Below are 27735 nucleotides of genomic sequence, written 5' to 3' on the forward strand. Positions count from 1 at the left end.
AACTCAGTCCTCGCTCAGACAAAACTTTCATGGATTTCATTCAGAGCAAGGGGACTTACTGATTGATCTTGCTGCCACTTATAATCTATAGAGAAAGAAAATGCAATAGAGAGAAATATAAATTAGCTAGCTAATTAACTATTTGTGCCTGCCTATCTCTTAGCTAAATACTAATATTTCCATCCACAGTTCCTTCCAGGAGACGAAAGGCAGGCCCAGAATTGTGCTCACAAAATAAGGAGGCTGGGTTGAGGTTTTGCTTAAAATCTGGCTTTTCATGTGCAGTTATACTCTGAAAAGTGACTGGGAAATGGCATTGTGGGGTTACTAGTTTCTTGAATCTATGATTTCCATGTCAAGTTTGCTCAGTTTATAAGCAAAAAGATGTTTTTCCTAACTACCAGCCCTGTAAATTTCAACATGGAATCTGAAAGTCAAATTGAGCTCTTTTTGCTTTTGGGCATTATCACAAGTAAGGATTCGGCAGTGGTAAAATACTTAACATTGCTGTTGATGATGAATATACATGCCAGAAAAGAGTGCAGCTCACTATCCCAGTGTGATATTGGCTCTGCAGTGCTAAGAGGAGTAACAAGTAGCAACTACCTATTTTTCTTGGTAAGCCTGGAGACATAACTGGGAATACACACAAGTAGCAGCAGGATCAGCTTTAGGGGAGCATGAGAAGGTTCCTTACACTGTCATAAGGAAGATGATAAAACATGGTGGATGTATGCATTTATAAACACACACACATGCAACATATATATATCTAAAATCAATCTGGGCATACGCCAGCAGTAAATGCTATACCAGTAGCCAGCATTTGCAGGGTCAGGCCTTAAAAGATAGCAATCTTCAAAAGTGGAAGAGCCATTAGTGAACTGAAACACTGTGTTTAACTAGTGCAAATACAAATGGCATCAATGTATCTTCTGCAAATTAGATTCTGCCCTCAGTTCCATCAGTGTAAATCTACTATTGAAGTCGATGAAGTTGCTAAGATTTTACACCAGTGCAAGTAAGAGAAGAATTTGGCCTTCCGTATTTTTACTAGAACACTAATGTAGATATTTATGTTGCGATTGATTTATTGAAAGTTAAGAAAATTAATGACTTTCTGGAAAGAAAACTGCAGACTTATGAGAAGGGGTCAACTCTTGGGCAGTGCACCTATGTCCAGTTTGGCAGGGTGGATGGAATCCATCCCAACCCAGTGGCAGAAAGTGGGACAGCCAGGGAGACACACCCAATGCTCCCCTTAGGAGAGAAGTTTTGGCCAGTGGATTTGTGTAGCCCTGCGTCTGATGACCCACATTCCTCCATCCACTTTGTTACAGAGAGTGCCAACTGGGAGCCGTGCTCCCTGATGTACAGGTAGTGCAGAGTCCCCTTGGGCACAGGGCTGTACTAAGGAATAAGTATAGGCACATACCTAAGGCTTCTGCCCTGGCTATGCCATTGAAATGGCAACTTTCATTCAAAAATAAATTCTGTTTCTAGACCTCACGGTTGCCAAGAAAACCTTGTAAACATTTCCTGAGTGTAACTAATGCGGACAGCCTGAAACAATAGCTTTGAGAGGTATGAACTGCCCTGTTCATTTTAATAGAGTATTCAGCTCTGTTCTCTGAGTCCTCCCTCTGCAGAATCTTCCTGGTTGACTGGAGGCTGTGTCATCCCTCACCCATACAGCCCTCCTTAAGGCAAGGAGCAGTAGTCCAGTGAGGGAACTGTACTCCAAAGAGGAGCAGGGGCAAGCTACCACCAGCCCTTGTGCAGATGGGTGGCCCCTGACACTGCTACTCCAGGGAGAGGCATGATTATGGTGCAGGGGCATAACCTACTTATAACCTTCACTAGTTTATTGATAAGAAGAACCTATCAAAATATCAGCTGCAATGATTTTAATAGTTTAAAGAATTGTGAGAATATGTAAATAAATCTAAAAAATAAATAGAGTAGAATCTACTTAGTTTTCTCTCGTTTGGAATGCTTATATAATTTATAGTTTGCAGTGTTGTTGTAGTCACGTTGGTCATGAGAGAGACAAGGTAGGTGAGGTAATATCTTCTATTGGTGGAAGGGACAAGCTTTCGAGCTTCACAGGAAGAGGAAGAGCTCTGCGAAGCTCAAAAGCTTGTCCCTTCTACAAACAGAAACTGGTCGAATAAATGATATTACCTCACCTAGCTGTTCTCTCTGTATAATTTACACATGAAGGAGATCAGTTTATACTGCTCTCATTCACTGTAGCATTCCATGTAAATAAAAGATATTTTCTTGGGATTCACACATGATGCAACTCCAAACTATATACATTTGACCCATTACTTCAAGAGCAATGGCATTAGTATTTGGTTGAATAGTGAGCTCAATAAAGCAGCTGTGCTTGTAATTGTCACGAAATCTGGAAATGTATATTCAAGCATAACCCAAACCATCAGTGGCAGAACCAATGTGGGAAAAGATCCCTTTAAATTTACAGCAACATTTCCATAAAATTCCCAGACTGTCCATAGTCCCTGGTAAACCCCAGTGTCCACAAACTGGCACACCCTATAGAAGATAGTCTGGATTTATGCTGACCTTTGTGGGAGTGGGAGCTATATCCGTGTTAATAGAGAAAGCAATGGGAGCTCCCAGCTAAATATGATATCCTCACACTCTGAATTTCAACTGTTACACCCTGAACATTTTTTCATTCCATATCACGTTCCTAAAAGTTATGGATTGTTCATACCACTAGATTTACCACTGCAGGCCCTCCACTGCCAATCCTACATTTTTAAGGCTTAGTTTGCCAACCGACAAAGTCTACACTGGTGTAAACTTCCTCAGAAATGTCCCCTTTAGGTATTTCTTTTTTCTTAAAGGAACTACAACTCAGGGATATGTCAAGATCTAAAAAAGTTCTTCCCCATTAAATTTTTATACAGAGCTCAGTGACCATAGACAGTTTAAGAAGCTTTAATGAGCCCCTCCTTAAAATGAAATCTGTTCTCTCCACCCTTTCTTAGTTTGGTACAGTTGTTCATTAAGGGCTGAAATGCAAACACAGGTAATGAGCAATTTTAGTATCAATTTTATGTCTCTTTATTTAGAGTAGGAACTGAATTTTATCAGCCCTCATCAGAAAATGCTTCCCAGTTAATATGATGTCACAGGGACAATTGTTGAAGCCCTTATCCTTTTGAAGCTAGTAACTTTTCTTCACATGAAATGACACATTAGGAAATAAATGTGAGTTTTAAAAAAATAAGAGCTGCAGAATTTAGCTCAAATATTTTCAATAAGATATGTGCAATCACAGGTACAGAGTTGGGTTGCCAATACTGTATGACATGGAAATAAAAGAAAGCTTCTTATTTTTAAATATTACATCTAAGTTTGGTGTCAGTATATTACCTTCCTAGAGTGGCGTAAAAGTGTTCCATGAACTGCTTTGGGCCTTTTCGCAAAGCAAATATATTAATTGTTTAATTTATTCAAGAATTAAAGAGCTCTTCACATGCAATCACTCCACTTTTGTCTTTCACTTGATATTGCAGAAACTAAATCTGGAGGCATTTACTACAGCTCTTCCCAATTAGGACTTAATTCAACAAAAATTAGATTTGGCATCCACAGAACATCATCCTGATTTACTAGATGGCGTTTTAATGAAGCTGGAGAACACCAGCACTCACTTTCCCTTTACTATTCTCCACCAAGCATCCCGAGAGGAGATACTTAAAAAGGGTATCTCCTTTTACCAAAAATATTTATGAAAAAAAAGCCCCTCAGCAGATCTGTCTGAGAATTAAGGGCTTTATTGCAAATTTTAAAAAGTTTAGTTGTTTGGGCAGACAGGGTCATAAGTCCTTTAGAACAGTGGTTCTCAACCAGGGATACGTGTACCCCTGGGGGTACACAGAGGTCTTCCAGGGGGTACATCAACTCACCTAGATACTTGCCTAGTTTTACAACAGGCTATATAAAAATCACTAGCAAAGTCAGTACAAACTAAAATTTCATACAGACAATTACTTGTTTATACTGCCCTATAGACTGAAATGTAAGTACAATATTTATATTCCAACTGATTTATTTTATAATTATATGGTATACATGAGAAAGTAAGCTATTTTTCAGTAATAGTGTGCTCTGACACTTCTGTATTTTTATGTCTGATTTTGTAAGCAAGTAGTTTTTAAGTGAGGTGGAACTTGGGGGTATGCAAGACAAACCAGACACCGGAAAGGGGCACAGTAGTCTGGAAAGGTTGAGAGCCGCTGCTTTAGAAAATCCTGTTTGCGTCACAGAAGGCTGGTTTTAAGCCCATATTGGATACAAAAGGGGCAGTGCTCATTTCTGTGATTTGCCCACTTAGCTGTGGGTCTGCTATCCCAGGGGTGGTATCTCTTGAGAAAATAGCTACCCTGGTGTGCTGTGGAATCAAGACAAGGGACTTTTGTTGGCTGCTGCTAAGACTTCTTAATTTGCTCAGTTAAGTTGTTCAGGTTTGCGTCATAAGAGTGATGGATATATGGTGTTTGTGGGTTAAGCACTATTGAAAGCTGCTGCTATTGAAAGGATCAAAGTAAAACAAGTCATTTAAAAAATGAAACAATTGGCACGGCTGCTACTTCTAGCAGCACTTCATTCATGGCTGAACCAGCTTTTATCTTTCACTTTTTATTAAAATAAGTGCACACAGGGAATTAAACACAGTCCTCTACATACACGGTTAATTTTTTGTGTTTTTTTTAAACACAGCATAGAAGTCAAGCATTGTCATGGTGAACTGTGACTGCAATTTATCAGTGGGGGAAGTTGCAGCAGCACTTTATCCCCAAGATTATGATGTTTTTCACTTTTATTTAAAAAAAGCTGACCATGTAAGGGAGTGTAATTCCCTTCATGGTTCTCCATTTAAAACCATGAGTTAAACCTATTCAACTCCATTGAAGTTAACTGAATGCAGAATTTGGCTGTATGGTAGGTTTTCTGTCACAGTACAAAGGTGAAAAAACCATCCCTTAGACATACACACCTGGCCTTCTCTGAAATTAATAGAAACCATGTGTGCATGTGGGAGAGCAGAATTTCGCCATATGAGATTAGCTTGTTATCACTATAGTCTTCATAGGTGTCCTCCTCCAAATTTGATTGGGCCAGACTCTGCTTTCACACCAGTGTAAACTATAAACTTTGGCAGAGTTACTTTGGGTTACACTAGCATATATGAGCTCAAATTCTGGCCTACTGCCTGTAAAATCTCAATTTAAAAATAAAGCTCTTTTAATGAGCATTTAATAAGAATATGAATCAACAAACTTCTATTTTTGTTTTAACTCCTACAGTTTAAAAACAGCCAAACTGATTACTGATTCATATTTTTAAACACAACATGCTCCCAGGCTAAGACTTGTAGGCCACCCTGCCAACATTGCGAGGAATACCTTTTTGCAAGTCTGGCCTAATGAGAAACACTTCTACAAAGTCTTAAAATCAAATATGTTTTTCATCAACTTCTCTATTTTCTTTCAAAGTATCTTCTTCCTTCAAAGTAACCTGCCTTTTGATTAGTGACCTATTATCTACCTAATTCCGATTTCCCCTTCTTCCCAAATACAGTACCACTGATGTCTGCCTGTAACGTGACTGTCCATTGATCAAATTCAACATGATCTTAATTTGTAGCACAGACAGGTCCTTAATAATATTCTGTAACCAGAGAAAAGATTTCTGAAGTCCTGTCTACTCTATAAAAGGTAGCCATATTATAACTGAGTCAAAGTCAGCTGAGTTTGCAGAGCCAATGTGAGATCACGGAGTACAGAATTGCTTACAGATTCCCCTTCAAGAATTCAATGTATTTAGTGACTGAACTGGCAGCTTTGCTCCTTGCTGACTGAAAATGGTCTTTTGTCTTTTTGCCAAATGAGGATCTGGTGACTGCCCCCTGATCAGTTTATCTATGCAAGTACAGTACCACCTCACCTGCAACAAGCAATGCTGAGGCAAAAGCATACAAATTGCAACAGTGTACATTCGTGCTCTGATACTTTGGAGCAATTATTTCATGCCAGGTCTTTCTAAAGAAGCCAAATGGTTTCTGCTGCTATGCATAAACAGAGATTCTCTCTTTATATTGGGATAGATTTTCTTCTGTGGGGGAGAACTGCTTAGCATAGCAGAGTGGCGGTGCGGGACATGCAGTCTGGGAGCTGGTTACAGCTCTGATTCTCTGTCTGGCTCAGCCTAACTCAGGGCATGTTAGACCAACCACAGAGTCCTTAAAGGACCATCTCCTAAATGAGATTAGCCAGAACACAGCACTGAGAACCACTGATACAACCTACCCAGCCATCAATGCAGATTCCCCAAATCCCCATTTGTCTGAAGAGAGGATTCACATAATAATGGAATTTTTGTACTTACACGTGTACAATGTGGATGAATACCACATAGAGAGGGTTTCATGGAGTAGTAACCAAATCAATCAATGAATTACACTCAAATCAGACAAAGAATTCAACCTTTAAACAGTACAAATAAATATACACAAGCACTCACACCTGGTTGCAAATATACCATGAAACAGAGAGACAAATAAAATAGACAAACTATAATGTAGACTATATCCTTAATTACTGGGTTTTTATATACAGTATAAAACGTCTGTTAGTCTATAACGTCTGTTAGTCTATAAGGTGCCACAGGATTCTTTGCTGCTTTTACAGATCCAGACTAACACGGCTACCCCTCTGATACATATACAGTATAGTTCCTTGCTCTGTTGCAAGTCTAAAATAACTGTATGCTGGATCCTGAAGTCTTTATTTCTCCTGAACTCCTATTGATCCCAGTGGGAATTAAGCTCAGGTAAGGAGGATTGGGTCCTTTATAAGGAAAACATTATCTATGATAGTCACTTCCTTTATCTAGTTAATGTAGTCAGTTAGAGTTAGCAACTGAGCAAGATATACGGTACATTCCGGCCATGGCAGTCCTGGTGCAGTTCTGCTGCACAAAGGAGCGCAGCAAGAGGTGACAGACGTCTGTAGGGGTAGTGGACTCCTTGAATGGCATGGAGCCAGCTCCATGCAAGATGCTGGCTTGTTAGCACACACTGTAAAGTGGAGACCTACTGGTTCTATGATGGAGTTGTCCTGCTATGTGTGTGGGCAACCTGAAGGCATGCTGCATTTCTCCTAGGAAGGGACCTTTTTGAGTCAGCACTAAACAAAGGCATGATGGATTTATGGAAGATACATTGTGAAAGGGTGCTTTTTATGTGTGTTACTACATCTTTTAATGGGTTCAATCTGCCAATGTAATGAGCACCCTCAAGACCCATAACATTTTTTGGAGTTGATGGTGCTCACCACCTTCCAAGAAGTGATCAGCACTTCACAGGATCAAGCTTTATTTTTGTAATGTTATGGCGGAGTCAGACTTTTATTTCAGCCAGCCATGTGATCACTTGCACAACAATAAAATAACATAGTTCAGTTCATAACCTGCAGAGTACTAGAGCTGAATACCATTTCCTCTCCTTTCTCATGCATGCTTTCTTTATTTATATACTTTTTATCTTTTCCTTTTGCTTTTTTTCTATTAGCCTTTGCTCTGCCAAGAAAAGGAACACTGTCATAATCTGTTCATTTTCCTTTAGCCAGGAGATTATGGATGACAGTTCACTGCCATTTTCTATTTTGTGTATCATTATTTAAATGTCTTTTTCTATGATTTTTCCATGTGTACTGTAGACAAAGGTTCTTAGGTGTACATGCTTATCTTGGCTACCATATTTTACATTACATGAACTGATTATCATTGCGGGTGAGATTAGCATGTATGAGTGCTGTGCTCTTAGTTCCTAGAATTATTTTATACATATATTGCTGCATTGCAAATAGTGTCATAATAATGAGATGCAAAAAAAAAAACTATTTTAGTAACCTGCAAGCCTTTCATGTAGAAGGATATATATAAGGACATGTCAAATCATATGCTTTGGTGTTCTTAAGTAAGGAAGTAAATGCAACTTACAGAGATTTATTAATGTGCGTTTGAAAGATCTTCTTATTTGTTCCCATGGCTACCCAAAGAAGTACTAATGCCTTCAGCAGAATACAACCTCCAATGATAAGGACTGTCTTGAGGAATAGATTATCATGCATCATTAAAAGCTATGCCTCTTGATAAATAAATAATGAAGTTTTGTCATTTATTATTTTCTTTGTTCACAGAAAAACAGTTTAGTGTGTATTGAATTGGTGAATTAATATTGAAAAATGTTATTTTTACTTGAAAAGGTATCTGAAAGGTATATATATGTTTATGCATTTCCCCTCCACACCCTGTTTTTGGGTAATGTATTTAATATTCTATTTCATTTTAAGTTGTAACACAGATCAATGCAAATGAGACCCACTATCAATTTATATGCCTTGTACTTTATGGGATTTATGAGCTCAGAGTGTGTGGGCCCCACCTTTTGAGGTGCTGAGCACCTCTCTGGAGACCTTCAGTATCTCTCAGAATTGGATCCTGTGGACCAGCTCCTCAGCTGTGATAGGACAACTCTGTGCTGCTCCATCAGTGCAAAGCTGCCCTAAAATTATCTTGCCTAGTCCACCTGCCTAGGGAGACCCTTGAATGGAGCAGAGCAACTGCATTGCCTGCTACCCCACACCCACCTCCCTGTGTCTGGCGCTGTGGACACAGCTAGCAAAAGAAAGCATGACCACAGATCCCTATGCTATAGCAAATTCTGGGTACTGTCAGGACCACAGGCTGCACTAGGTATGCAAGGGGATCCAAGACAGATTGTACCAGGATAAGGGCAGGGGCTGCAGAGCACCATTTAACGTTTTTGCGGAGCATAGATTTGTCCCCTCTCCCTGACCTGATCTCCTCTTCCCTGCTTAGGCATCCCTTCACTCCTCTGCAACAGTCTGACCCCCCACCCTTTCCAAATATGAGTGAATGGCACTGCAACCAGGCACATGAGGTCTCAGTACCACTCAGGTTTAGCGCAGCCAAAAAGTGGTCAGCCCCTGGCCTGAGTAGCTCCCCTGGTTCCACGGCTATGATAAGGGGAATGCAAAGGTGGCCAAGACCAGCTTTGTAGCAGCCAAGCCCTGCTCGGTTTCAGGTAAGCATCTGGCTCCGTATGGACAACTACTGCAAGAACAATGTGAATTTGAAAATGTGGCCCATAGTGTGAATGCTCAACTAATGTTTCCCTGCCTGCCTGTCAGATTGCTGAAGGCTATTCTGAAGGAGATGAGTGAATGTGCATGTTTTGGATCAGTCTCATGAAAGGAGCAGTTAAACTAAAAGAGCAAAAATTATGTCATCTTGTGGACTGGCAGCACGTTTGTGCCAGCAATGCATTATTATGCAGGAACAGTGGTTAAGCATTTTGGAGATGAATGGAAAGCTCCTTTTAGTGTCAGGTGTATGGGTCACAAAAAAGTAATACTTACGAGATGTCTTACAACTCTGCTGCCAGCTACCAGCTACTGTTCACACCCATTGCCATTGATAAAAATGTCAGTTTTGATGACAATTAAACAAGCACCAGCATACACTTCACTTTCCTTTTTCTCACTAGCAGACAGTAATTCCAATGGAAACAGCAGCCTGCAGCCAACAGCGGAGTTAGAATTCACTTGTTAATAGGGTGACCAGATGTCCCGATTTTATAGGGACAGTCCCAATTTTTGGATCTTTTTCTTATATAGGCTCCTATTACCCCCCATCCTCTGTCCCGATTTTTCACATTTGTGTCTGGTCACCCCACTTGTTAAATACTTTCAGGTGTGGCTTCCAGCTGAACCCTGCTGAGTTGAGCATAAGACTCTCTTCAGTGGTTAGATTCCCTCACATCTATGCCTCTACTTACCTAATCTGTCTCAACCCAAAGAGTCAGTAAAAGGTGTAAGTTGAACATTGCTGCTATCCTACTTTAACTTCTAAGTCTCAAGAAATCTGGCTGAAACTAAGAGAGTCTAATTTACACTGCTTTACAAATCACATCTGAACGTGGCCCACAAAAGTCACAGCAAAATAATTATTGCATACCTATGTATCTTTTTTCCTGATTCTTACTCCTAAATTCTAGAGCTGAGTGAATGATTCACTATGAATAATTTATCTGATGAACCTAGCCTACTTTTACACCCACAAGATATCTGGTGGCAAATTGCAATTTCCTTGAATTTATTTGTCATTGAAATTATTCTGTTTTTTTTTTATTATTTTGCCATTTTTATTAGCTATATGGCTGCATAATGAACAGTTCTCTTGCAGAATTCGAGACACACCATTCACCAATCAGGCTATTCTGGTTAGTTGTGGTTGGTCAGACAAATCTTAGGGTGTTGCTCTGGTATCTTGAAAGACTTAAGTGTGCTACATGAATATTCACATGGGCAAATTAAAGTCCAGTCTCAGTGTTTATGTGCATATGCAACTTTGAAATTCGCTTTCTGCAATTTTGTGGCATTAAGCTTGAAGGCCCAAATATTCGTGGAAAGTGAACACTAAAGGGGCATAAGCATGGCTGACATACAGTCATTTAAAAATGTGAGCAAATACTCATGGGGATTTGTTTGCAGTATTTGCTCAGCTCTCCTTACTTCTAACATTTTACTACTATGAACTCTCCAATATTGACTGAGCACCACACTATCTGTGTTCAAAAATATTACAGCTGTGTGGCACCTTTTATTCTTGCCCTGATTCAGTGGTGATTTCTACATTTTCGTATTTGAAAAACTAGTTAGCTTTATCCTAAACAATGTATTTGAGCTGTATAGTAGTATATGACCCATTAATCATCTGACTGCCCTCTTAATGGTTGCTGCACCTTCATATGCTGAACAGAGGTGCTATGTGAACATTTAATACATGCAATATATACTGAACATGAAGAAGTGAGCCACACACTTTTCTTAGGTAAAATACACAAAAGCTGCATGGCTATGAGTCCAATCCAGCAGTCTTTACTCAAGCAAATCTCCAACTGACTGCAGGATCAGGCCTTGTATGACTTAGTCTCATCTGTACTGCCAGTTATTTAAACTGCATTTAACATCAGATCTTTACTTTTATGACTCTTCTTTGTATTATCTGTATCAGAAAGGCAATAAAGTACCTTGTCTAGAAGATAAAATCAGGTTTGGAGGGTTTGATCCTATTATCTTACTCAGACAGTATGTATATTTAGGGGCAGATTGTGGCCTTAATCTGCATCCAGTGGTGGAGAGAATGCAGAATGGTCACATGCAGTAAAAGCCAGTGGAAGAATTTTGACTGACTCAGCAATAACTCTTTCCTGGGCTGCAAGGGATTGTACCAGACTGGCAGCTCTCCCACCCTTTGCATTCTCCCCAAATAGATCATGCCTCATTCACACACAGAGGTGAAAGATGGGAAATGCTTCTGCCGCGAACCCCTTATGCACCTGCACAGGGATAAGGACAAACCAGCCTTTTTGTGTAGTAATATCATGCAGCTAAAATAGTTTTGCCATTGAGATTTCACTTTGAGAAAGACACAATCAAGACCAGTGGTTAATAAAGAGAAAACAAACGCAAGACTTTTGATAAGCTGAACTACTGGAAAATGGTTTATACTGATCTTGTGAATCCCTACTGAAGTTTACTATTTTTGCTTGTGAAGCCCTACTGAAGTTTACTATTGGAGGGAATATTTAGAGCAAATCCTCCCTTGTCAGCTTGTGTCTTAAAATTAAAATATTTACTAGGTATAGAGGCCTCTCTGTGTTAGCTCTCTCATTTTAAATATCAGCCATTAAAAATAAAATTATTAATTTCATTTTAATGCATGACTACTTAAGGAGATACAATTTACATTGATGATCAGGACATACCTTCAGAAAGGGCTAGATGTAAAACAAAAGATCTCCCAAATCATCAGAGTCATCCACATGTACAATATCTAAACAACACATCAAACATGCAGTGCAAAAGAGAGAGGCAGTACAGAATATGATGGTGTAGGTGGCCACAGAATAAGATAGGAGTGCAAAGACAATGAATGAATATTTTAAAACAGCAAAGAGAGATCAAAACAGCAGATAGATTTAAATGTACACAGAATAACTTGACACTACAGAAAATGCCATCATAAGGAAAAAAGACACACATCAGATTTCAGCTTTGAAAATCCAAATATCGGTGTGCAGAGCCATGTTTTTTAAATCAGTTGGTGTTATATTTGTACTACTAGAGTTTGGTCAGTTTAGAACAATTTGTTAGATTTATCATGAATTAACTTTCATTTGATATTTTGGGGAAGGTAAAAAACAAATCTGAAAGGCACGCTGAGAACTTTTCTGATAAGAATAAAGAATACTTGTGCTACATGTTTTACACCTGACTCATTATGAAAAACACTAGTTTTCAACTGTTAATACTAGCATGTCCTGAGGATTTTGCTAACATTGATTTTTTACACATAAATCCCAACAGGCCTAAAGAGAACCTCTGTAGATTATATTTTGTTTTAAATATAAGTGGAATTTGTATTACAATGTATTTACGTCATTTTTCTTAAACATGGAAGTCACATACAATCTGGAGATGACGGTGTTAGATTGCTTATTTTGGGGCAAACCCTGCTCATTCCTCCAGGGTCACAAAAGGCCCAAAGTGCTACTGAGCCAGTGCTATGGACATCCCAGTGCAGCTGCAATTGAAGGTGGGTGACAGGGATTGGGGAAAGAATGAGATCTCTGGACTAATGGATCAACCACTTCATGGATCCACTGGCCACTGACCTGCCTCAGAGTGGGCACACATAACAGGAGATACTGCATGCCTGGTGCTGCAACAATTGCAGAGCAAATCTACGTCCCGCAAAATTCTCCTTTACCAAACTTGGCTAATTGCAGCAGCAGGAGGGAATTGTATTTAGCCTTCTAGAATCTGTATCCCAAATGTTTGGGTTAGCAAATACAATACAGGAGCAGACAAAAAGTTTTATTTTACCTTTTCACCAGTTCTAGCCAGAGTCCCTGTTCTAAGTATATAGGGAATTCTGGCCCATCCAGTAAAACTTTACTTAGTAGTAAAAATGCAAAAGAAAACATTTAACTGGTCCCACTGCATTTAAAATGTTAGCGAGCTTTATAAAACATTTTAATTTTACTATCTCAACATTAAAATTGGCTATAAATGTCTATTTGAATTTCCTAGGCTTTGCGTGGATTATAACATAGATCTGATATTACTATTCCTTACCAATTAAAAAAAACATAAGAACTAAACCAATAACAATGCATCTGAGAGTCTGGCAGCAGAAAGGAGGTATATTTAATTAATTGCTCCCAGAGCACAGTTTCACAGGATAGGAGGAAAATAATTGCTACTAATGACCCTTTCAAGGCTCAGGGGATGGGATCATTGAAAGCCTGGTCCTGCATTGAGTTTAGTGAGAGCTCTTGGAGTGACAAGGAATGTTTGATGTTGGCATCAACATATCAGAGGTAAATCATGTAGCAAACATCCTCCTCTCTCTTCTTCTTTCTCTCACTCCTCTTTTTCAGTGAGATTGTGACATGAAAACTAACCCCTGAATCTTGCAAAGACTTACACATTTGTCACTGAATATAATGAAATCAGTGGACTGTTCACAATATATAAGCTAGGAATGTGTGTAAGACTTTGTAGGATTGAGGCCTAAATCAGATAATCATCACCTGCCTTTATTCAATTTCTCTTTTCCTTTCTTCACCTTCCTCCTTACAGAAGGCTTGTGACATTCAGGTAACTCATCACTTTCCCTATTTTCCTCAAATTCTCCGCATAATGAAATCCTACCCTATAAATAGCATGTAATTTTTTAAATTATATTTTTAAAACCAACTCTTTGACAAACAGGATCTCACAGAATAGATATTTAGCAGAGTAATGGGACATTTTATGTTTGATTCTCTAAAAAAACATATTTTCTCTGTAAAATATTGTGATTTTTTAAAATATCCAACGCACACCATGGAGAAATAGTGAAGAAGGCTATGCACACAATCGAGGTCTGGTGACACCACAAACTACTCTAGCTTTTTCTCATAAGGCTTGGTCCTACTCCCACTGAAATTAAAGGGATTTTTTCCATTGACTTCAATGACAGTACAATCTGGCCCAAAGTTCCCAAGAAGCCATTGTTCCAAACCTCAATTGTTAACGCATAGTTAACTATAGATAATATAATTTACACCAGTATCTAATGTTTTAGTTTCGGTTCAAATACCTGTAGTATCTTTTCCTTTATTCTTAAACAAACATATACGATCCTTACCATAAATCATGTTTTATAACTATACTCCACAGATAAAAACACCCAGTCGGTTCATTAGTATTTGGCTAACATGTGTTTGGTTCTATGTACATGGAACAACACATTGCCTATAAATTTATCACTGAATAGTATGTTACATGGATAGCTGAGTTCAGATAAATGTATAAGGTCAATCCTGCAAGGTGCTGGTTGCCCGCAACTCTCATTTAAGTCAATGGGAACTAATAATACCCAGCACTATAGTATAGAAGGCAGAATAGGACACTTTGCAGAACAGGGAACTTTATAATCCAAACATACCCTCTCTCTATATTAAAGAACCTGATGCACCTGTTAAAAATATTTGCTGTACATGACTGATAATTATAAAGAGGGCTCAATTTACTGTATATACATTTGAACAAAAACAGAAGTAAGTCTTTCAGAAGGGGACAATGGTTCTTACCTAGCGGAAAAATGTTTGTACAGGTGTCATCCATCTCTCATTGTGTACAAAATAATGTATCTGGCTACTGGAAGTAATTTTACAATGAGGTAATTAGTGCCTCATTTAATGAATAGTTTTTGGCAAGCGCTGTAAACACACATGATGTCGCAGATAGATACAGGCACAAGGACCACACAATTCAGTCAAAAGAGCAAACATTGGTAGGATGACATAAGATTTGAGACACATGCAAAAAGCCATCACTGAGAAGCTTGAATAAATGCATAGGCCACCTTACAAGTTGCAGCAGAATATACAACGTTAACTCAACTGCTTACCCACTAAGAACACCAAGAACCAGGTTAAGTACGAAAAATGAGCCAAGGATGATAAGACTAACAAAATAGATCCATGGCCATTCACATCCTATTGCATCATTTACCTGTAAAATGTAAGGAAATAAGTTATGATTCAGCCATTCATTAAATAGCAGAGTCCTTTTAGCAGCTGCCAGATCACATAGGTATTCATTGTTCCAAAATAAACCCTACTTTTTAGTATCTGTCATCTCCAGCACATAGTTACACATCAGCCTCTAATTTTTTCCCATTGTATATTATTAGGAAAAGAAAAATTGGTTCTTCTTCTAAATGCTGAAAATATCCATTAAATCTGTTAGGTATTTGGTGTAGTTAATTTTTAGGACAAGTGGACTCATATTTAACTTCTTTACTTACCCAAATAAGTTTGCAGATGTTATGCCCTGTAACAGAAGGCATGTTTTAAAACATCACATTTAAATGAAAGGTATTTATAGTGGGTTTTTTTTGTTTTTTTGTTTTTTCATAATTTAGCCTCAGGTTAAGTACGAACACAAAGCCTTTATGCTGGTAACATTTTAAATTTTTTAAAAATAAATCTCTGGTTTTGGTATCTGTACATTATTTTCAGGGTCTATGTCTTGGTTATGGTAAACTGTTTCTGCTTTAGATATACAGCACAACTGCAGGAAGAGAAGAATCTCTTTTTAAACCACATCAACACTGCACATAAGCTCACCTGTATAATATAACCTGTGTGTTCATAGCAACTGAATTCAGGACTCTGCTTTCATGATGAAAAAGGTGTATGCTTACCCGCTCAATACACCAAGAACAAGATTTAGTACGAAAAATGACCCAAAGATGACGAGACTGACAAAATACACCCAGGGCAATTCAAATCCCATAGCATCATTCATCTGTAAGAAATAAGATGATCTTATAGAAGTAGTTTCCTATAGTATGTAATAAGGAAGAATTAGAGAAAAAGAAAAGAGAGCTTTATAATGCAGTGAGACAATGCATTTTCCTTAACATTCATTGGAGGAGGCCCATAGGAGGAGGAGTAAAGCACTGGCCACATTCACTTTACATTCCCGGCACACACACTGAAAGAAAAGAATGACTATTGCATAGCTTTGCAACTGAAAATTATTTTGCCAAACATATAAAGGTAGCAAAGCAGGAATTTTGTTCTTTGCTTAATACTTTGCATACAATCTCAATTTCAGAAAATGTTTCTCTTAACTATAAAATAAAACAATACTTATAAAATGATATTTAAGACATTTGGGTTTTTTTTTTCATTTTTAATATCAGCATATTTCTTACCAATACCTATTTGGATTTTCTTCTAAAAAGCATACACTAAAAGGTAAAACTGATTCATTGCAATAATATAAATATCCTATTATTTTTCTATAGCAAATAATTTCAATAAACTCCTTACCATAAATATATAATTGGGTGCAGTGAGATATTCTTAATCAGTTTGTTAAGAACTATAGTGGGAATATATTTGTGTAACTCAAAAGTTTAATTTATAAAGTAAAACCTGTGTTATCCGGCACTCGATCAACCAGAAAGCTCTATTAACCGGCATTTCTGCTTTCTCCCAATACAAATCTTCTATCTAGTAACTGGGACTAGTATATTGCCCAGGAAAAATCCAACTGACTAAAATTAGAATTTTTTAAGGACTATAGGATTGGGGACTTTATTGTGAAACAAACATTAGGCAACCCTTTTTCCCCTTCTTTAAAAGTGTGTGTGTGTGTGTGTGTGTGTAGGCATGAAACAGGGTTTAAAGACATGTAACTTCCACTCAAAGTCCTGCTAAAGGATTTGAATCCTGTCATTAACATCCCTATTATAAGAGATCTGAGTCTTTTTTTAAACAGAGAAAGAAACCATGATAAGTTTTATTTCTCATTTTATTTTAAAATCTTATTACAAAGCCTCCATTTCCACAAGGTAAAAGTATGCCCTAAACTTGTCACAGTTTAACACATACATAAATCTTTGCAGAATCAAGGCCTTGGACAGTTCTCAGTATTACTCAGTTAGCTGGAGTGAGGTAATGTATATTAATTTTTGTTTCACTTAAAAAAATGTCTAATTGCATTTACTTCCAATATGACTAAAAAGAGAAGATCTATCACCAAGTTCTTATATGTCTTTTTAAAACAATCTACGCCAGGTCATTTTTCTATTAAAAATATGTTATGTAACGGAACAGAAGAGGTTTTAAATACGTGACAGATTTTACAGGACTCAATAGAAAACACAGAAAAACTTTTAAGTAGCACAGAGTATTTTTTGTAGGGTTTTTATTTTGTTTTGTTTTGTCTTATTTTGGTACTGGGGGAAGACTGTCATTGTATCAGGTTTCAGAGTGGTAGCCGTGTTAGTCTGTATCAGCAAAAATAACGAAGAGTCCTTGTGGCACTTTAGAGACAAACAAATTTATTTGGGCATAAGCTTTCGTTGGCTAAAACCTACTTCATCAAATGCATGGAGAGGAACATACAGTAGGAAGGCATAAATACACAGCAGAGGAAGATGGGAGTTGCTTTACAAAGTGCGGGGGTCAATGCTAATGAGCCAATTTAAGTTGGAAGTAGGCAATTCTCAACAGTTGACAAAAAGGGGTGGAAATCACTTTTGTAGTGTTAATGAGCCAATGTAAACAAGGTGGCCCATTTCAAATAGTTGACAGGAAGAAAGTATTTAGCAAGGGGAAATTAGGTTTTGTAAAAACAACTAGGGCTGTGGCTACACTTAGCGCTTCAAAGCGCTGCCGCGGCAGCGCTTTGAAGCGCTAAGTGTAGTCAAAGCGCCAGCGCTGGGAGAGAGCTCTCCCAGCGCTGTCCGTACTCCACCTCCCTGTGGGGAATAATGGACAGCGCTGGGGCTTTGCAGCGCCGCAATTTGCAGCGCTGGAGAGGGTGTGTTTTCACACCCTGCTGCAGCGCTGCAAATTTGTAAGTGTAGCCAAGCCCTAGGAGTACTTGTAGCACCTTAGAGACTAACAAATTGATTTAGTTTCTGTAATGACCCATCCACTCCCAGTCTCTATTCAGGCCTAATCTGATGGTGTCCAGTTGGCAAATTAATTCCAGTTCTGCAGTTTCTCGTTGGAGTCTGTTTTTGAAGTTTTTTTGTTGAAGAACTGCCACTTTTAAGTCTGTTATTGAGTGACCAGGGAGGTTGAAGTGTTCTCCTACTGGTTTTTGAATGTTATAATTCCTGGCTTCAGCTTTGCGTCCATTTATTCTTTTGCATAGAGACTGTCCAGTTTGGCCAATGTACATGGCAGAGGGGCATTGCTGGCACATGATGGCATATATCACATTGGTAGACGTGCTGGTGAACAAGCCCCTGATGGCGTGGCTGTTGTGGATAGGTCCTATGATGGTGTCCCTTGAATAGATATGCGGACATAGTTGGCACTGGGGTTTGTTGCAGGGTTTGGTTCCTGGGTTAGTGTTTTTGTTGTGTGGTGTGTAGTTGCTGGTGAGAATTTGCTTCAGGTTGGGGGGCTGTCTGTTAGTGAGGACTGGTCTGTCTCCCAAGGTCTGTGAGAGTGAGAGATCATCCTTCAGGATAGATTATAGATCCTTGATGATGTGCTGGAGAGGTTTTAGTTGAGGGCTGTAGGTGATGGCTAGTGGCGTTCTGTTACTTTCTTTGTTGGGCCTGTCTTGTAGTACGTTTTAGCCCACGAAAGCTTATGCCCAAATACATTTGTTAGTCTCTAAAGTGCCACAAGGACTCCTTGTTGTTTTTGTCATTGTATCACAACACAGCAATATTATCCCTAAAAACCCTAACTAAAGAGCAAGGACCAAGTCATCCCCTGCTTCTGATAATTCACAGGAAGGAAAAAAGTAGAATCATTCACCCTCAAACTTTCTGTGAGGGTCCCACAGGGCTTGGTCCCCTTCTCCTTCCCCGCTATACCTCATCCTAGGTTATCTCATCCACAAATACAAATTCAACGACAGTACCGTCTCTATACTGATGACTCACAGATATACCTCTCTGCTCCAGACTGTCTCTTTCTGTCCAAATTAAAATCTCAGCCTGTGTCTCTGACATTTACTTGTGGATGTCTAGCCATCAACTCAAGCAAACATAGCTAACACAGAGCTCTTAATCTCTCTCTAAGTCTTCGCCTCTACCTCCTTTCTTGATTACTGGAGACAACATCACCATCCTGCTTGTCATTCAGGCCCATAACCAGCGTGTCTTCTTCAATTCAAACCTCTCTCTAGGTCCTCATATCCAAGCTATATCTAAATCTTGCTGATTCTTTCTGCATAACATCTCTAAGATACAGTCTTTCCTACCCATCCACACAACTAAAACTCCTGCCCAGGCAGTCATCATCTTGCATCGCAATTACAACAACATCCTTCTCTCTGGCCTTGACAAATGCAAACTTGTCCCACTCACATCCATTCACAATGCTGGGGCAAAATTCATTCTCCCGGCCCATCACTTGCACCATGTTATCTCTCTGAGTATCTCCACTGGCTCCCTCTCCTCTGTCACATCGAACATAATCTCCTTGTATTCACTTTCAAGGCCCTTCACATTCAGTCCCCAACCTATCTATCATATCTTTCATTTGCTTTGTCGAAAGGCCCATGATACCAGAAGGAAAAGGTCAATCTCACCCAGTGTTGATGACAGCTTTTTGCTGGTGTAAACCATCTGAGAAGACTCCAAATGATATTTACAGCCTCCCTTGTGTGAGGTTCAAGTCTGGGGAGCTCAACATGATCATTGCAAGCCAACAAGATGCTGATTTGCTTAGCCAGGGAGCATGCCCAGAGCAGCCAGAGTTTGTGCTAGTTTAGCACCATGTACCCCAAGAACAAAACGAAAGCTGCTTTCCCCACTTCCTTGCAGATACCAAGATGGGGGGGGCTAAATTTGAAACATCCTCTCTGTGTCACAATGGCCACGTTAGCACTTGTGATTTGCACATCCTTATGGTTGCTTCCCTGAATCTTGCCCTAATGTTTTTTTACCACAAGCACTAGTTTCTAGCGTAAAACTCATGTAAGAAAAAATCACTTTCCATTACAGTGATGCAATTTTAAGACCCAATATTATGTTACCATCCAGAGCTAACACCATTGCCATGAGAAAGTTGGGAATCACAGCTATTCAATGGTATAAATAATTTGCTAGGGTTGGTGGGTGTTAGTTATCCAAATCAAAGCTATTCTTAGTACTTTGATGGACTAGTACACTTTTGGTGCTGATCTAAGATTGAATTCAGCATACCCTGGACCTCCAACCAGCATAAAAAACCATGCAAATTTACAGTCTCCTTCAAAGACATGTCCCCTGATCCAGTAATGTTAGTTGGGTCCCATTCCCTGTATGTTCAGAAGCAAGCCAAGATGCCACTCGGGATGCTACAGATGACAGGGACCGGATTCTTGCCCAACTCTATCAGACAGAGGTCTGGAATGTTAGACTCGCTCTACCATTTTACAGGGTCAAAAAATTGGAGTCTATTACTGCACTATTCCCAGGGGAGAGATTACAAAGAGGAGGCCACAAATGCCCTATCCCAGTTTTGTCCCAAATCCCTACTTTAAGCCTCTTCTTCAATCCACTTTGTGTCTTTCAAAATAAGCAAGTAAAATCAGATCATCCCAAAGAACATAGTTGCTGTGAAATACAAGATGAAATAATTAAGGATATTCAGGTACCATCCATACCTTTCTATCTACTGAAAAAGTATCTCACTCTAGTTTACATTCCAACACCTGGAACAGATTCCAGAATTGGTGTGCAGATCAGGACTTTAATGTGCTTATGGCCTTTCCATTTGAAATATCCGGTATTTTCTACAAACTGGTATCACCCTTGGACTCAGAGAGAACATATTGGAGGACCAAATGTCCAATTTCAAGACAGTCTTAAGGAGCTCATGCTTGCTCTCCTGTCTCATTCTCTCACTCAGATTTCTAAAAACATAGGTCTGAACCTGCCTCCTCTCGTGATTTTTTACTACCTATTTCTTCAGGCACTTATTCAATTTCCATTCAAACTATTTTTATACTTTCTGTACATTAAGCTAAATTTTTAATTGCAATATCATTGGCAAGGTGAATATCAGAAGCCCTTTCCATTCAGAGACAACTCATTTAACGAAAGCCAAATGGCACTCTGCCTATCTCAAAACTTTATTCCAAAATTCAAGACAGATTTCCACAGGTCAAAAGAGGCAACCCAAATGTCATTTTGTCCATAATCCAAAACAAAAACGGAGGCATGGCTTAGCTATCAGCTAGGCTGAGTAAATCTACCTCTCCAGAAACAAATATATTTGCAAGCCCAAAGCATTATTTGTGGTCTCTCACCCAAAGTGCAGAGCAAATCCTGGCTCTAGCCAAGGATTCAGCTGTGAGATGGATCAGGAGTTGTAGCTAAGAAGCATAAAAGACCAAAAGGCCTAAATCCTCCCCATGAATGCCACTGCATGTCAAATCCATGCTCTGTCCTTTTTCGGGACCGAAAAGTGCTGTACATTGCTAAAACAGGTTTGTAAAGCTGCCATGTGGACCACTTATTATGTGTGCCAGTCCACCCCACCTTCTTTCTTTTTCTCTCACCCTAACCCTAGAGACCTCTCACTGTGATTCATATTCTGACAGTACTGGCTCAGGAAAGATGAAGGACAAATGGAATACTTTTCATACCAGTCAATTTGATCTCTCTATAATAGCAGGTCCTCCAGTACAGAGGCATGTAATCTTCATTTACATCAGTATTTGTCAGCATTTATTCTTACATTGTTGCCATTTCTTGACTATGCTGTGTCATTTTTATGCCATTTGCACTGGCATTAAATCAGTTTACATAGTACATTTTAACAGCCTTGAAACACTCATTTTTGTGCAGAATGATCGCCCTCCCTTCCATGAGGGACACAGTGACTGACAGATCTGCCTGCCTGTGAGCGCCTAGAGAAGGGTCACAACTTACAGTCCAGGATCAAGGAACATGCTATTTTGGAGAAATAAAATTGGCAGGTAAGAAACAATTTCCTTTCTTTATCAATCTGAATATACCATCAGAGCCCAAAGGTACATCTGCCCACTGAAGACAGAGAAAGTTTATCTGTGCATACACATCCTTAACAATATAGGTAATACAGGGGTGGGTACAAGAAGAATGTCTCATTGTCTCAACTCTGTTGAAATGCTATAGCCTACTGTGGCAGGAAAAAGATGAGTTAAAACCTAAGGGCACTATACTTCCATAAGGCACTGCTCTGTCAGCCAATGAGGCATACCTCTTAGTAGGAGTTCTAGGGAGCATAATGCTTCATACAGGACCCAGGAGTCTCAAAGAAGAGCCATTAATATACCCTTTCCCAGAGAGCAGAATGTTCTCCCCTCTATGCTATAGCCCCACCACTGCAGTCTTGCTGTCAGAAACCATGATGGGGATGGCCAGGCCTAGCAGTTGGAGCCATGGCAGTCTGGCTTAGTGGTTGGAGCCAGAATCAGGAGTCCAGAGTGGGGTTGGAGCAAGGCTGGAGCGGATTAGGAATAGGGCTAGAGTGAGAGCAGGACTAGGAACAGGGCTGGCGCAAGAGCAAGGCTGAAGCAGGCTAAGGCTTGGGAAGTCTGTTACAACAGACAGGCAGGAGAGTGTTCCAAGCAGTGGAGTGACATTGAGCAGAGCAGACTGAGCTGCTATTCTTCCTGTAGGGCTTACATACCTGCTCTGGGAGCCATCAGACCAGATTGGATTGACTGGAGTCCATCACAGGAGTGACTCATCACCTTACACTTGCACTGAACAGAGTGCAAGGATCAGACTGTGAACAAGTCCTTTATAACGCCACAAGAGGTGGCGCAGGCACCTTTCTCCACTCTCCCCACCACCAGCTTGTGTACCAGCCACAATCTTTTTCTATTTAGGACCTAATTTCAGGAGTGCTGGGTATCAACAGCTCCCACTAAAGTCAATGGGAATTGCCATTGCTCAACACCTTGGCTCCCGCTGTACAGTTTGTATATTGAACTAATTGGTCCAAATATACAACTCTCTCAGGTGTAACAGTGAAAGTGTAGCATCATTTTAAAACAAAATGGTAACACTTTACAGTAAGTCCCAGAGGAACCAAATCGATTAATAAATCAACATTTACTGAGTTGTTATACAGGCAGGGGCGGCTCTAGCCATTTCGCTGCCCCAAGCATGGCAGCATGCTGCGGGGGGTGCTCTGCTGGTCGCTGGTCCTGCGGCTCCGGTGGACCTCCCGGGCGGTCCACTGGAGCCGCAGGACTAGCGGACCCTCCGCAGGCACGGCTGCGGGAAGTCCACCGGAGCCCCCTGCCGCCCTCGCGGCGCCGGCAGAGCGCCCCCCGCGGCATGGCGCCCCCCAAGCACATGCTTGGCGTGCTGGGGCCTGGAGCCGCCCCTGTACACAGGGGTATTTGCAATACTCCAGTTTAACCCAACACAAACTCAAAAATAACTACTGTCTCTCAGATACCAGTGTGTGATAACTGCTGGTGAGGTACCCCAAACCTGGGTAAAGTTGCATGCAAATCCAGGCCTAAGTTCTCTTAAAATGTGGCACTGGCTTGCTGAAAAGTTGTAAGCTTCTTTGAACCTACAGATGAATCTGGACCTGAATTATGGGATTTTAATAAAGCAGTATCATCACATGTTTAACGTTTGTTTCCGTCCAGCTTCTTTTCCATAATGTTTCAAACTCTTTTCACTTCAAAAGGGTTTTGGTGTGGTGGTTTGCTGGTTTAAAATGTATAACATCTTAACTGACATTTAAGTTGGTGAATTTATTAATCAGTGGCTAGAATATCCTTGGTAGCACCTTAGAAATGAGAATGAACTACAAACCCAATTTCTCGATGGGTTTACAAAGCCCTCAGAAATCAGGGTTTTGTGAACAGGGGGAATTGATCCAGCAGGCTTTTAAGTCTGCGCTGTAGGTTCACGAACCTGAGAGCACAGACTTCGAAGCCTGCTGGGAAGCTCCATTCATTTTAGAGGATTCCAGACAGCATTTCAGCCAGTGGTTTTAAAGTTTGTGCTCTGGGGTCCCCCAAGCTGCAATGGAGTTAACATAAATCTGGTTAAAGGGGCTGGGCTTCAAGTATAGCAGCTCCTCTAAAGCTGGCCACCTGTAAAAGGGCCTAGCTTTACCTGTGCTATACCCTGGCTCTGGAACAAAAGCACAGATTTCTCTGACTCTTTCCTGGGCTGGCTGGATTCATCGTCACTGCACTGCAGACCTGGGGATCCTGCAGCTCACTGACAGGTACACCCATGGGTTGTGAATTCTGAGGCCCTTACTTTGTTGTCAATTTCACTTCAAAGCCATTTGGTAAACCAGGTTTGTAACTGACATGCTGGTAAGGGTTCTGGCTAAAAGAGTCTAAGAGAGCCTGCCAAAAGCTGAGAGACTAAGCCAGGCTTACTGAAGAGAATGGATAAAGGTTACATTATCTTAGGGTATGTCTTAACTACGAAATTAGGTCGATTTTATAGAAGTTGATTTTTAAAAATTAATTTTATACAGTCGATTGCGTATGTCCACATTAAGCGCATTACGTCGGCAGAGTGCATCCTCAGTACCATGCCTAGCATCGACTTATGGAGTGGTGCACTGTGGGTAGCTATCCCACAGTTCCCGCAGTCTCCACTGCCCATTGGAATTCTGGGTTAAGCTCCCAATGCCCTATAGGACAAAAAACATTGTCGTGGATGGTTTGGGGTACATTTAGTCAGTCGCCTCTCCCTCTGTGAAAGCAACAGCAGACAATCATTTTGCATCAGACACCAGGGCAATTAGAAGAGCACATTGCTTATTGTAGCCAAACTAAAAATCAAACTGTTGCTTTGGCCATCCTCTGCAGTGGAGTGGCTGGGTGCCTGGAGCCTTCCCTCCCGCCCCCCTCTCCCCCCCCCGCGTTCTTGGGCGTCTGAGTGAGGAGGCTATGGAACATGGGGATGAGAGTAGGCAGTTATAAAGTGGATGCAGCCGGGGTCTGTGCTCTTGTTGGCTTTCCTGCAGCTCCAACAGACACTTCATCATGTCCTTTCCTCGCCTCTGCCACTGAATTCCTCCATGCATTAAGCTGTGCCCTATCAATGCGGGAGGACTGCATGAGCTCAGAAAACATGTCATCGGGAGTGCGTTTTTTTCGCCTTCTAATCTGTGATAACCTCAGGGACAGAGATGATGGGGGAGTGTAGAAACATTCTACACTCTACGATTCTGGGGGGACTGCATGGTCACCTGTGCTGCTGAGTTTAGCATGCTGACCAAACAGGAAATGAAATTCAAAAGTTCCCGGGGCTTTTCCTGCGTACCTAGCTAGTGCATCGGAATTCAAAGTGCTGTCCAGAGCGGTCACAATGGAGCACTCTGGGATAGCTCCTGGAGGCCAATACCGTCGATTTGCATCCTCAATACCCCAAATTTGACCCAGCAAGGTTGATTTTAGCGCTACTCCCCTCGCCGGGGAGGAGTACAGAAGTCAATTTTAAGAGCCCTTTAGGTCGACGGAATGGGGTTGGTTGTGTGGACACATTCATTTTTAAATCGACCTAATGCGGCTAAATTCGACCTAACCCCGTAGTGTAGAACGGGCCTTACCCTTCTAATTACTTAAAGTCACTTCTGAATTTGAACTTCATGTTTCTAAAGGTAAAATGGGCTATTAAAATGCATAGCATTACTATGTTTCCAGATGACTCTCTCCAGTTCAACATCATGTAAGAAAATAACTTGAGTATTATTAGAATCAGAATATCAGGGTTGGAAGGGACCTCAGGAGGTCATCTAGTCCAACCCCTGCTCAAAGCAGGACCAATCCCCAGCTAAATCATCCCAGCCAGGGCTTTGTCAAGCCTGACCTTAAAAACCTCTAAGGAAAGAGATTCCACCACTTCCTTGGGTAACCCATTCCAGTGCTTCACCACCCTCCTAGTGAAAAGGTTTTTCCTAAATCCAACCTAAACCTCCCCCACTGCAACTTGAGACCATTACTCCTAGCTCTGTGATCCGCTACCACTGAGAACTGTCTAGATCCATCCTCTTTGGAACCCCCTTTCAGGTAGTTGGAAGCAGCTATCAAATCCGCCCTCATTCTTCTCTTCTGCAGACTAAATAATCCCAGTTCCCTCAGCCTCTCCTCATAAGTCATGTGCTCCAGTCCCCTAATCAGTTTTGTTGCCCTCCACTGGACTCTTTCCAGTACTCCAGAGGAGGCCTCACCAATCCCGAATAGAGGGGAATGATCACATCCCTCAATCTGCTGGCAATTCTCCTACCTATACAGCCCCAAATGCCATTAGCCTTCTTGGCAACAAGGGCACACTGTTGCCTCTATCCAGCTTCACGTCCACTGTAACCCCTAGGTCCTTTTCTGCAGAACTGCTGCCTAGCCACTCGGTCCCTAATCTGTAGCAGTGAATGGGATTCTTCCATCCTAACTGAAGGATTCTGCACTTGTCCTTGTTGTACCTCATCAGATTTCTTTTGGCCCAATCCTCTAATTTGTCTAGGTCCCTCCAGCATATCTATCACTCCTCCCAGTTTAGTGTCATCTGCAAACTTGCTGAGGGTGCAGTCCACACCATCCTCCAAATCATTAATGAAGATATTGAACAAAACCAGCCCCAGGACTCACCCATGGGGCACTCCGCTTCATACCGGCTGTCAACTAGACATGGAGCCATTGATCACTACCCACTGAGCCCGATGATCTAGCCAGCTTTCTATCCACCTTATAGTCCATTCATCCAGCCCATACTTCTTTAACTTGCTGGCAAGAATACTGTGGGAGACCGTATCAAAGGCTTTGCTAAAGTCAAGGAATAACACGTCCACTGTTTTCCCTCATCCACAGAGTCAGTTATCTTGTAATTGAAGGTAATTAGGTTAGTCAGGCATCACTTGCCCTTGGTGAATCCATGCTGACTGTTCCTGATCATTTTCCTCTCCTCTAAGTGCTTCAAAATTGATTCCTTGAGGACCTGCTCCATGATTTTTCCAGAGACTGAGGTGAAGCTGACTGGCCTGTAGTTCCCCAGATCCTCCTTCTTCCCTTTTTTAAAGATGGGCACTACATTAGCCTTTTTCCAGTCATCCGGGACCTCCCCCAATTGCCATGAGTTTTCAAAGATAATGGCCAATGGCTCTGCAATCACATCCGCCAACTCCTTTAGCACCCTCGGATGTAGTGCATCCGGCCCCATGGACTTGTGCCCATCCAGCTTTTCTAAATAGTCCCAAACCACTTCTTTCTCCACTGAGGGCTGGTCACCTCCTCCCCATACTGTGCTGCCCAGTGCAGTGGTCTGGGAGCTGACCTTGTTCGTGAAGACAGAAGCAAAAAAGCATTGAGTACATTAGCTTTTTCCACATCCTCTGTCACTAGGTTGCCTCCCCCATTCAGTAAGGGACCCACACTTTCCTTGACCTTCTTGTTGCTAACATACTTGTAGAAACTCTTCTTGTTATTCTTAACATCCCTTGCTAGCTGTAACTCCAAGTGTGATTTGGCCTTTCTGATTTCACTCCTGCATGCCTGAGCAATATTTTTATACTCCTCCCTGGTCATTTGTCCAATCTTCCACTTCTTGTAAGCTTCTTTT

The 27735-nt window shown here is 40.7% G+C and overlaps 1 protein-coding gene across 2 annotated transcripts in view; it reads right to left on the reverse strand.

The window, feature by feature from the left end:
• CACNA1D (calcium voltage-gated channel subunit alpha1 D) overlaps positions 1 to 27735 on the reverse strand; it is a 419514-nt gene that overhangs the window by 160049 nt on the left and 231730 nt on the right. Inside the window, exon 8 of one of the 2 annotated variants that reach the window (XM_045024186.1) lies at positions 15886 to 15989. In XM_045024186.1, the coding sequence (XP_044880121.1) occupies positions 15886 to 15989 (104 nt within the window). Of the gene's footprint in view, positions 1 to 15087; positions 15192 to 15885; positions 15990 to 27735 lie in introns of both variants that reach the window. The other variant, XM_045024187.1, reaches the window with a different exon arrangement.

Source organism: Mauremys mutica, chromosome 7, assembly GCF_020497125.1.
Source record: "Mauremys mutica isolate MM-2020 ecotype Southern chromosome 7, ASM2049712v1, whole genome shotgun sequence".
In the NCBI taxonomy this organism is placed as follows: Eukaryota; Metazoa; Chordata; order Testudines; family Geoemydidae; genus Mauremys; species Mauremys mutica.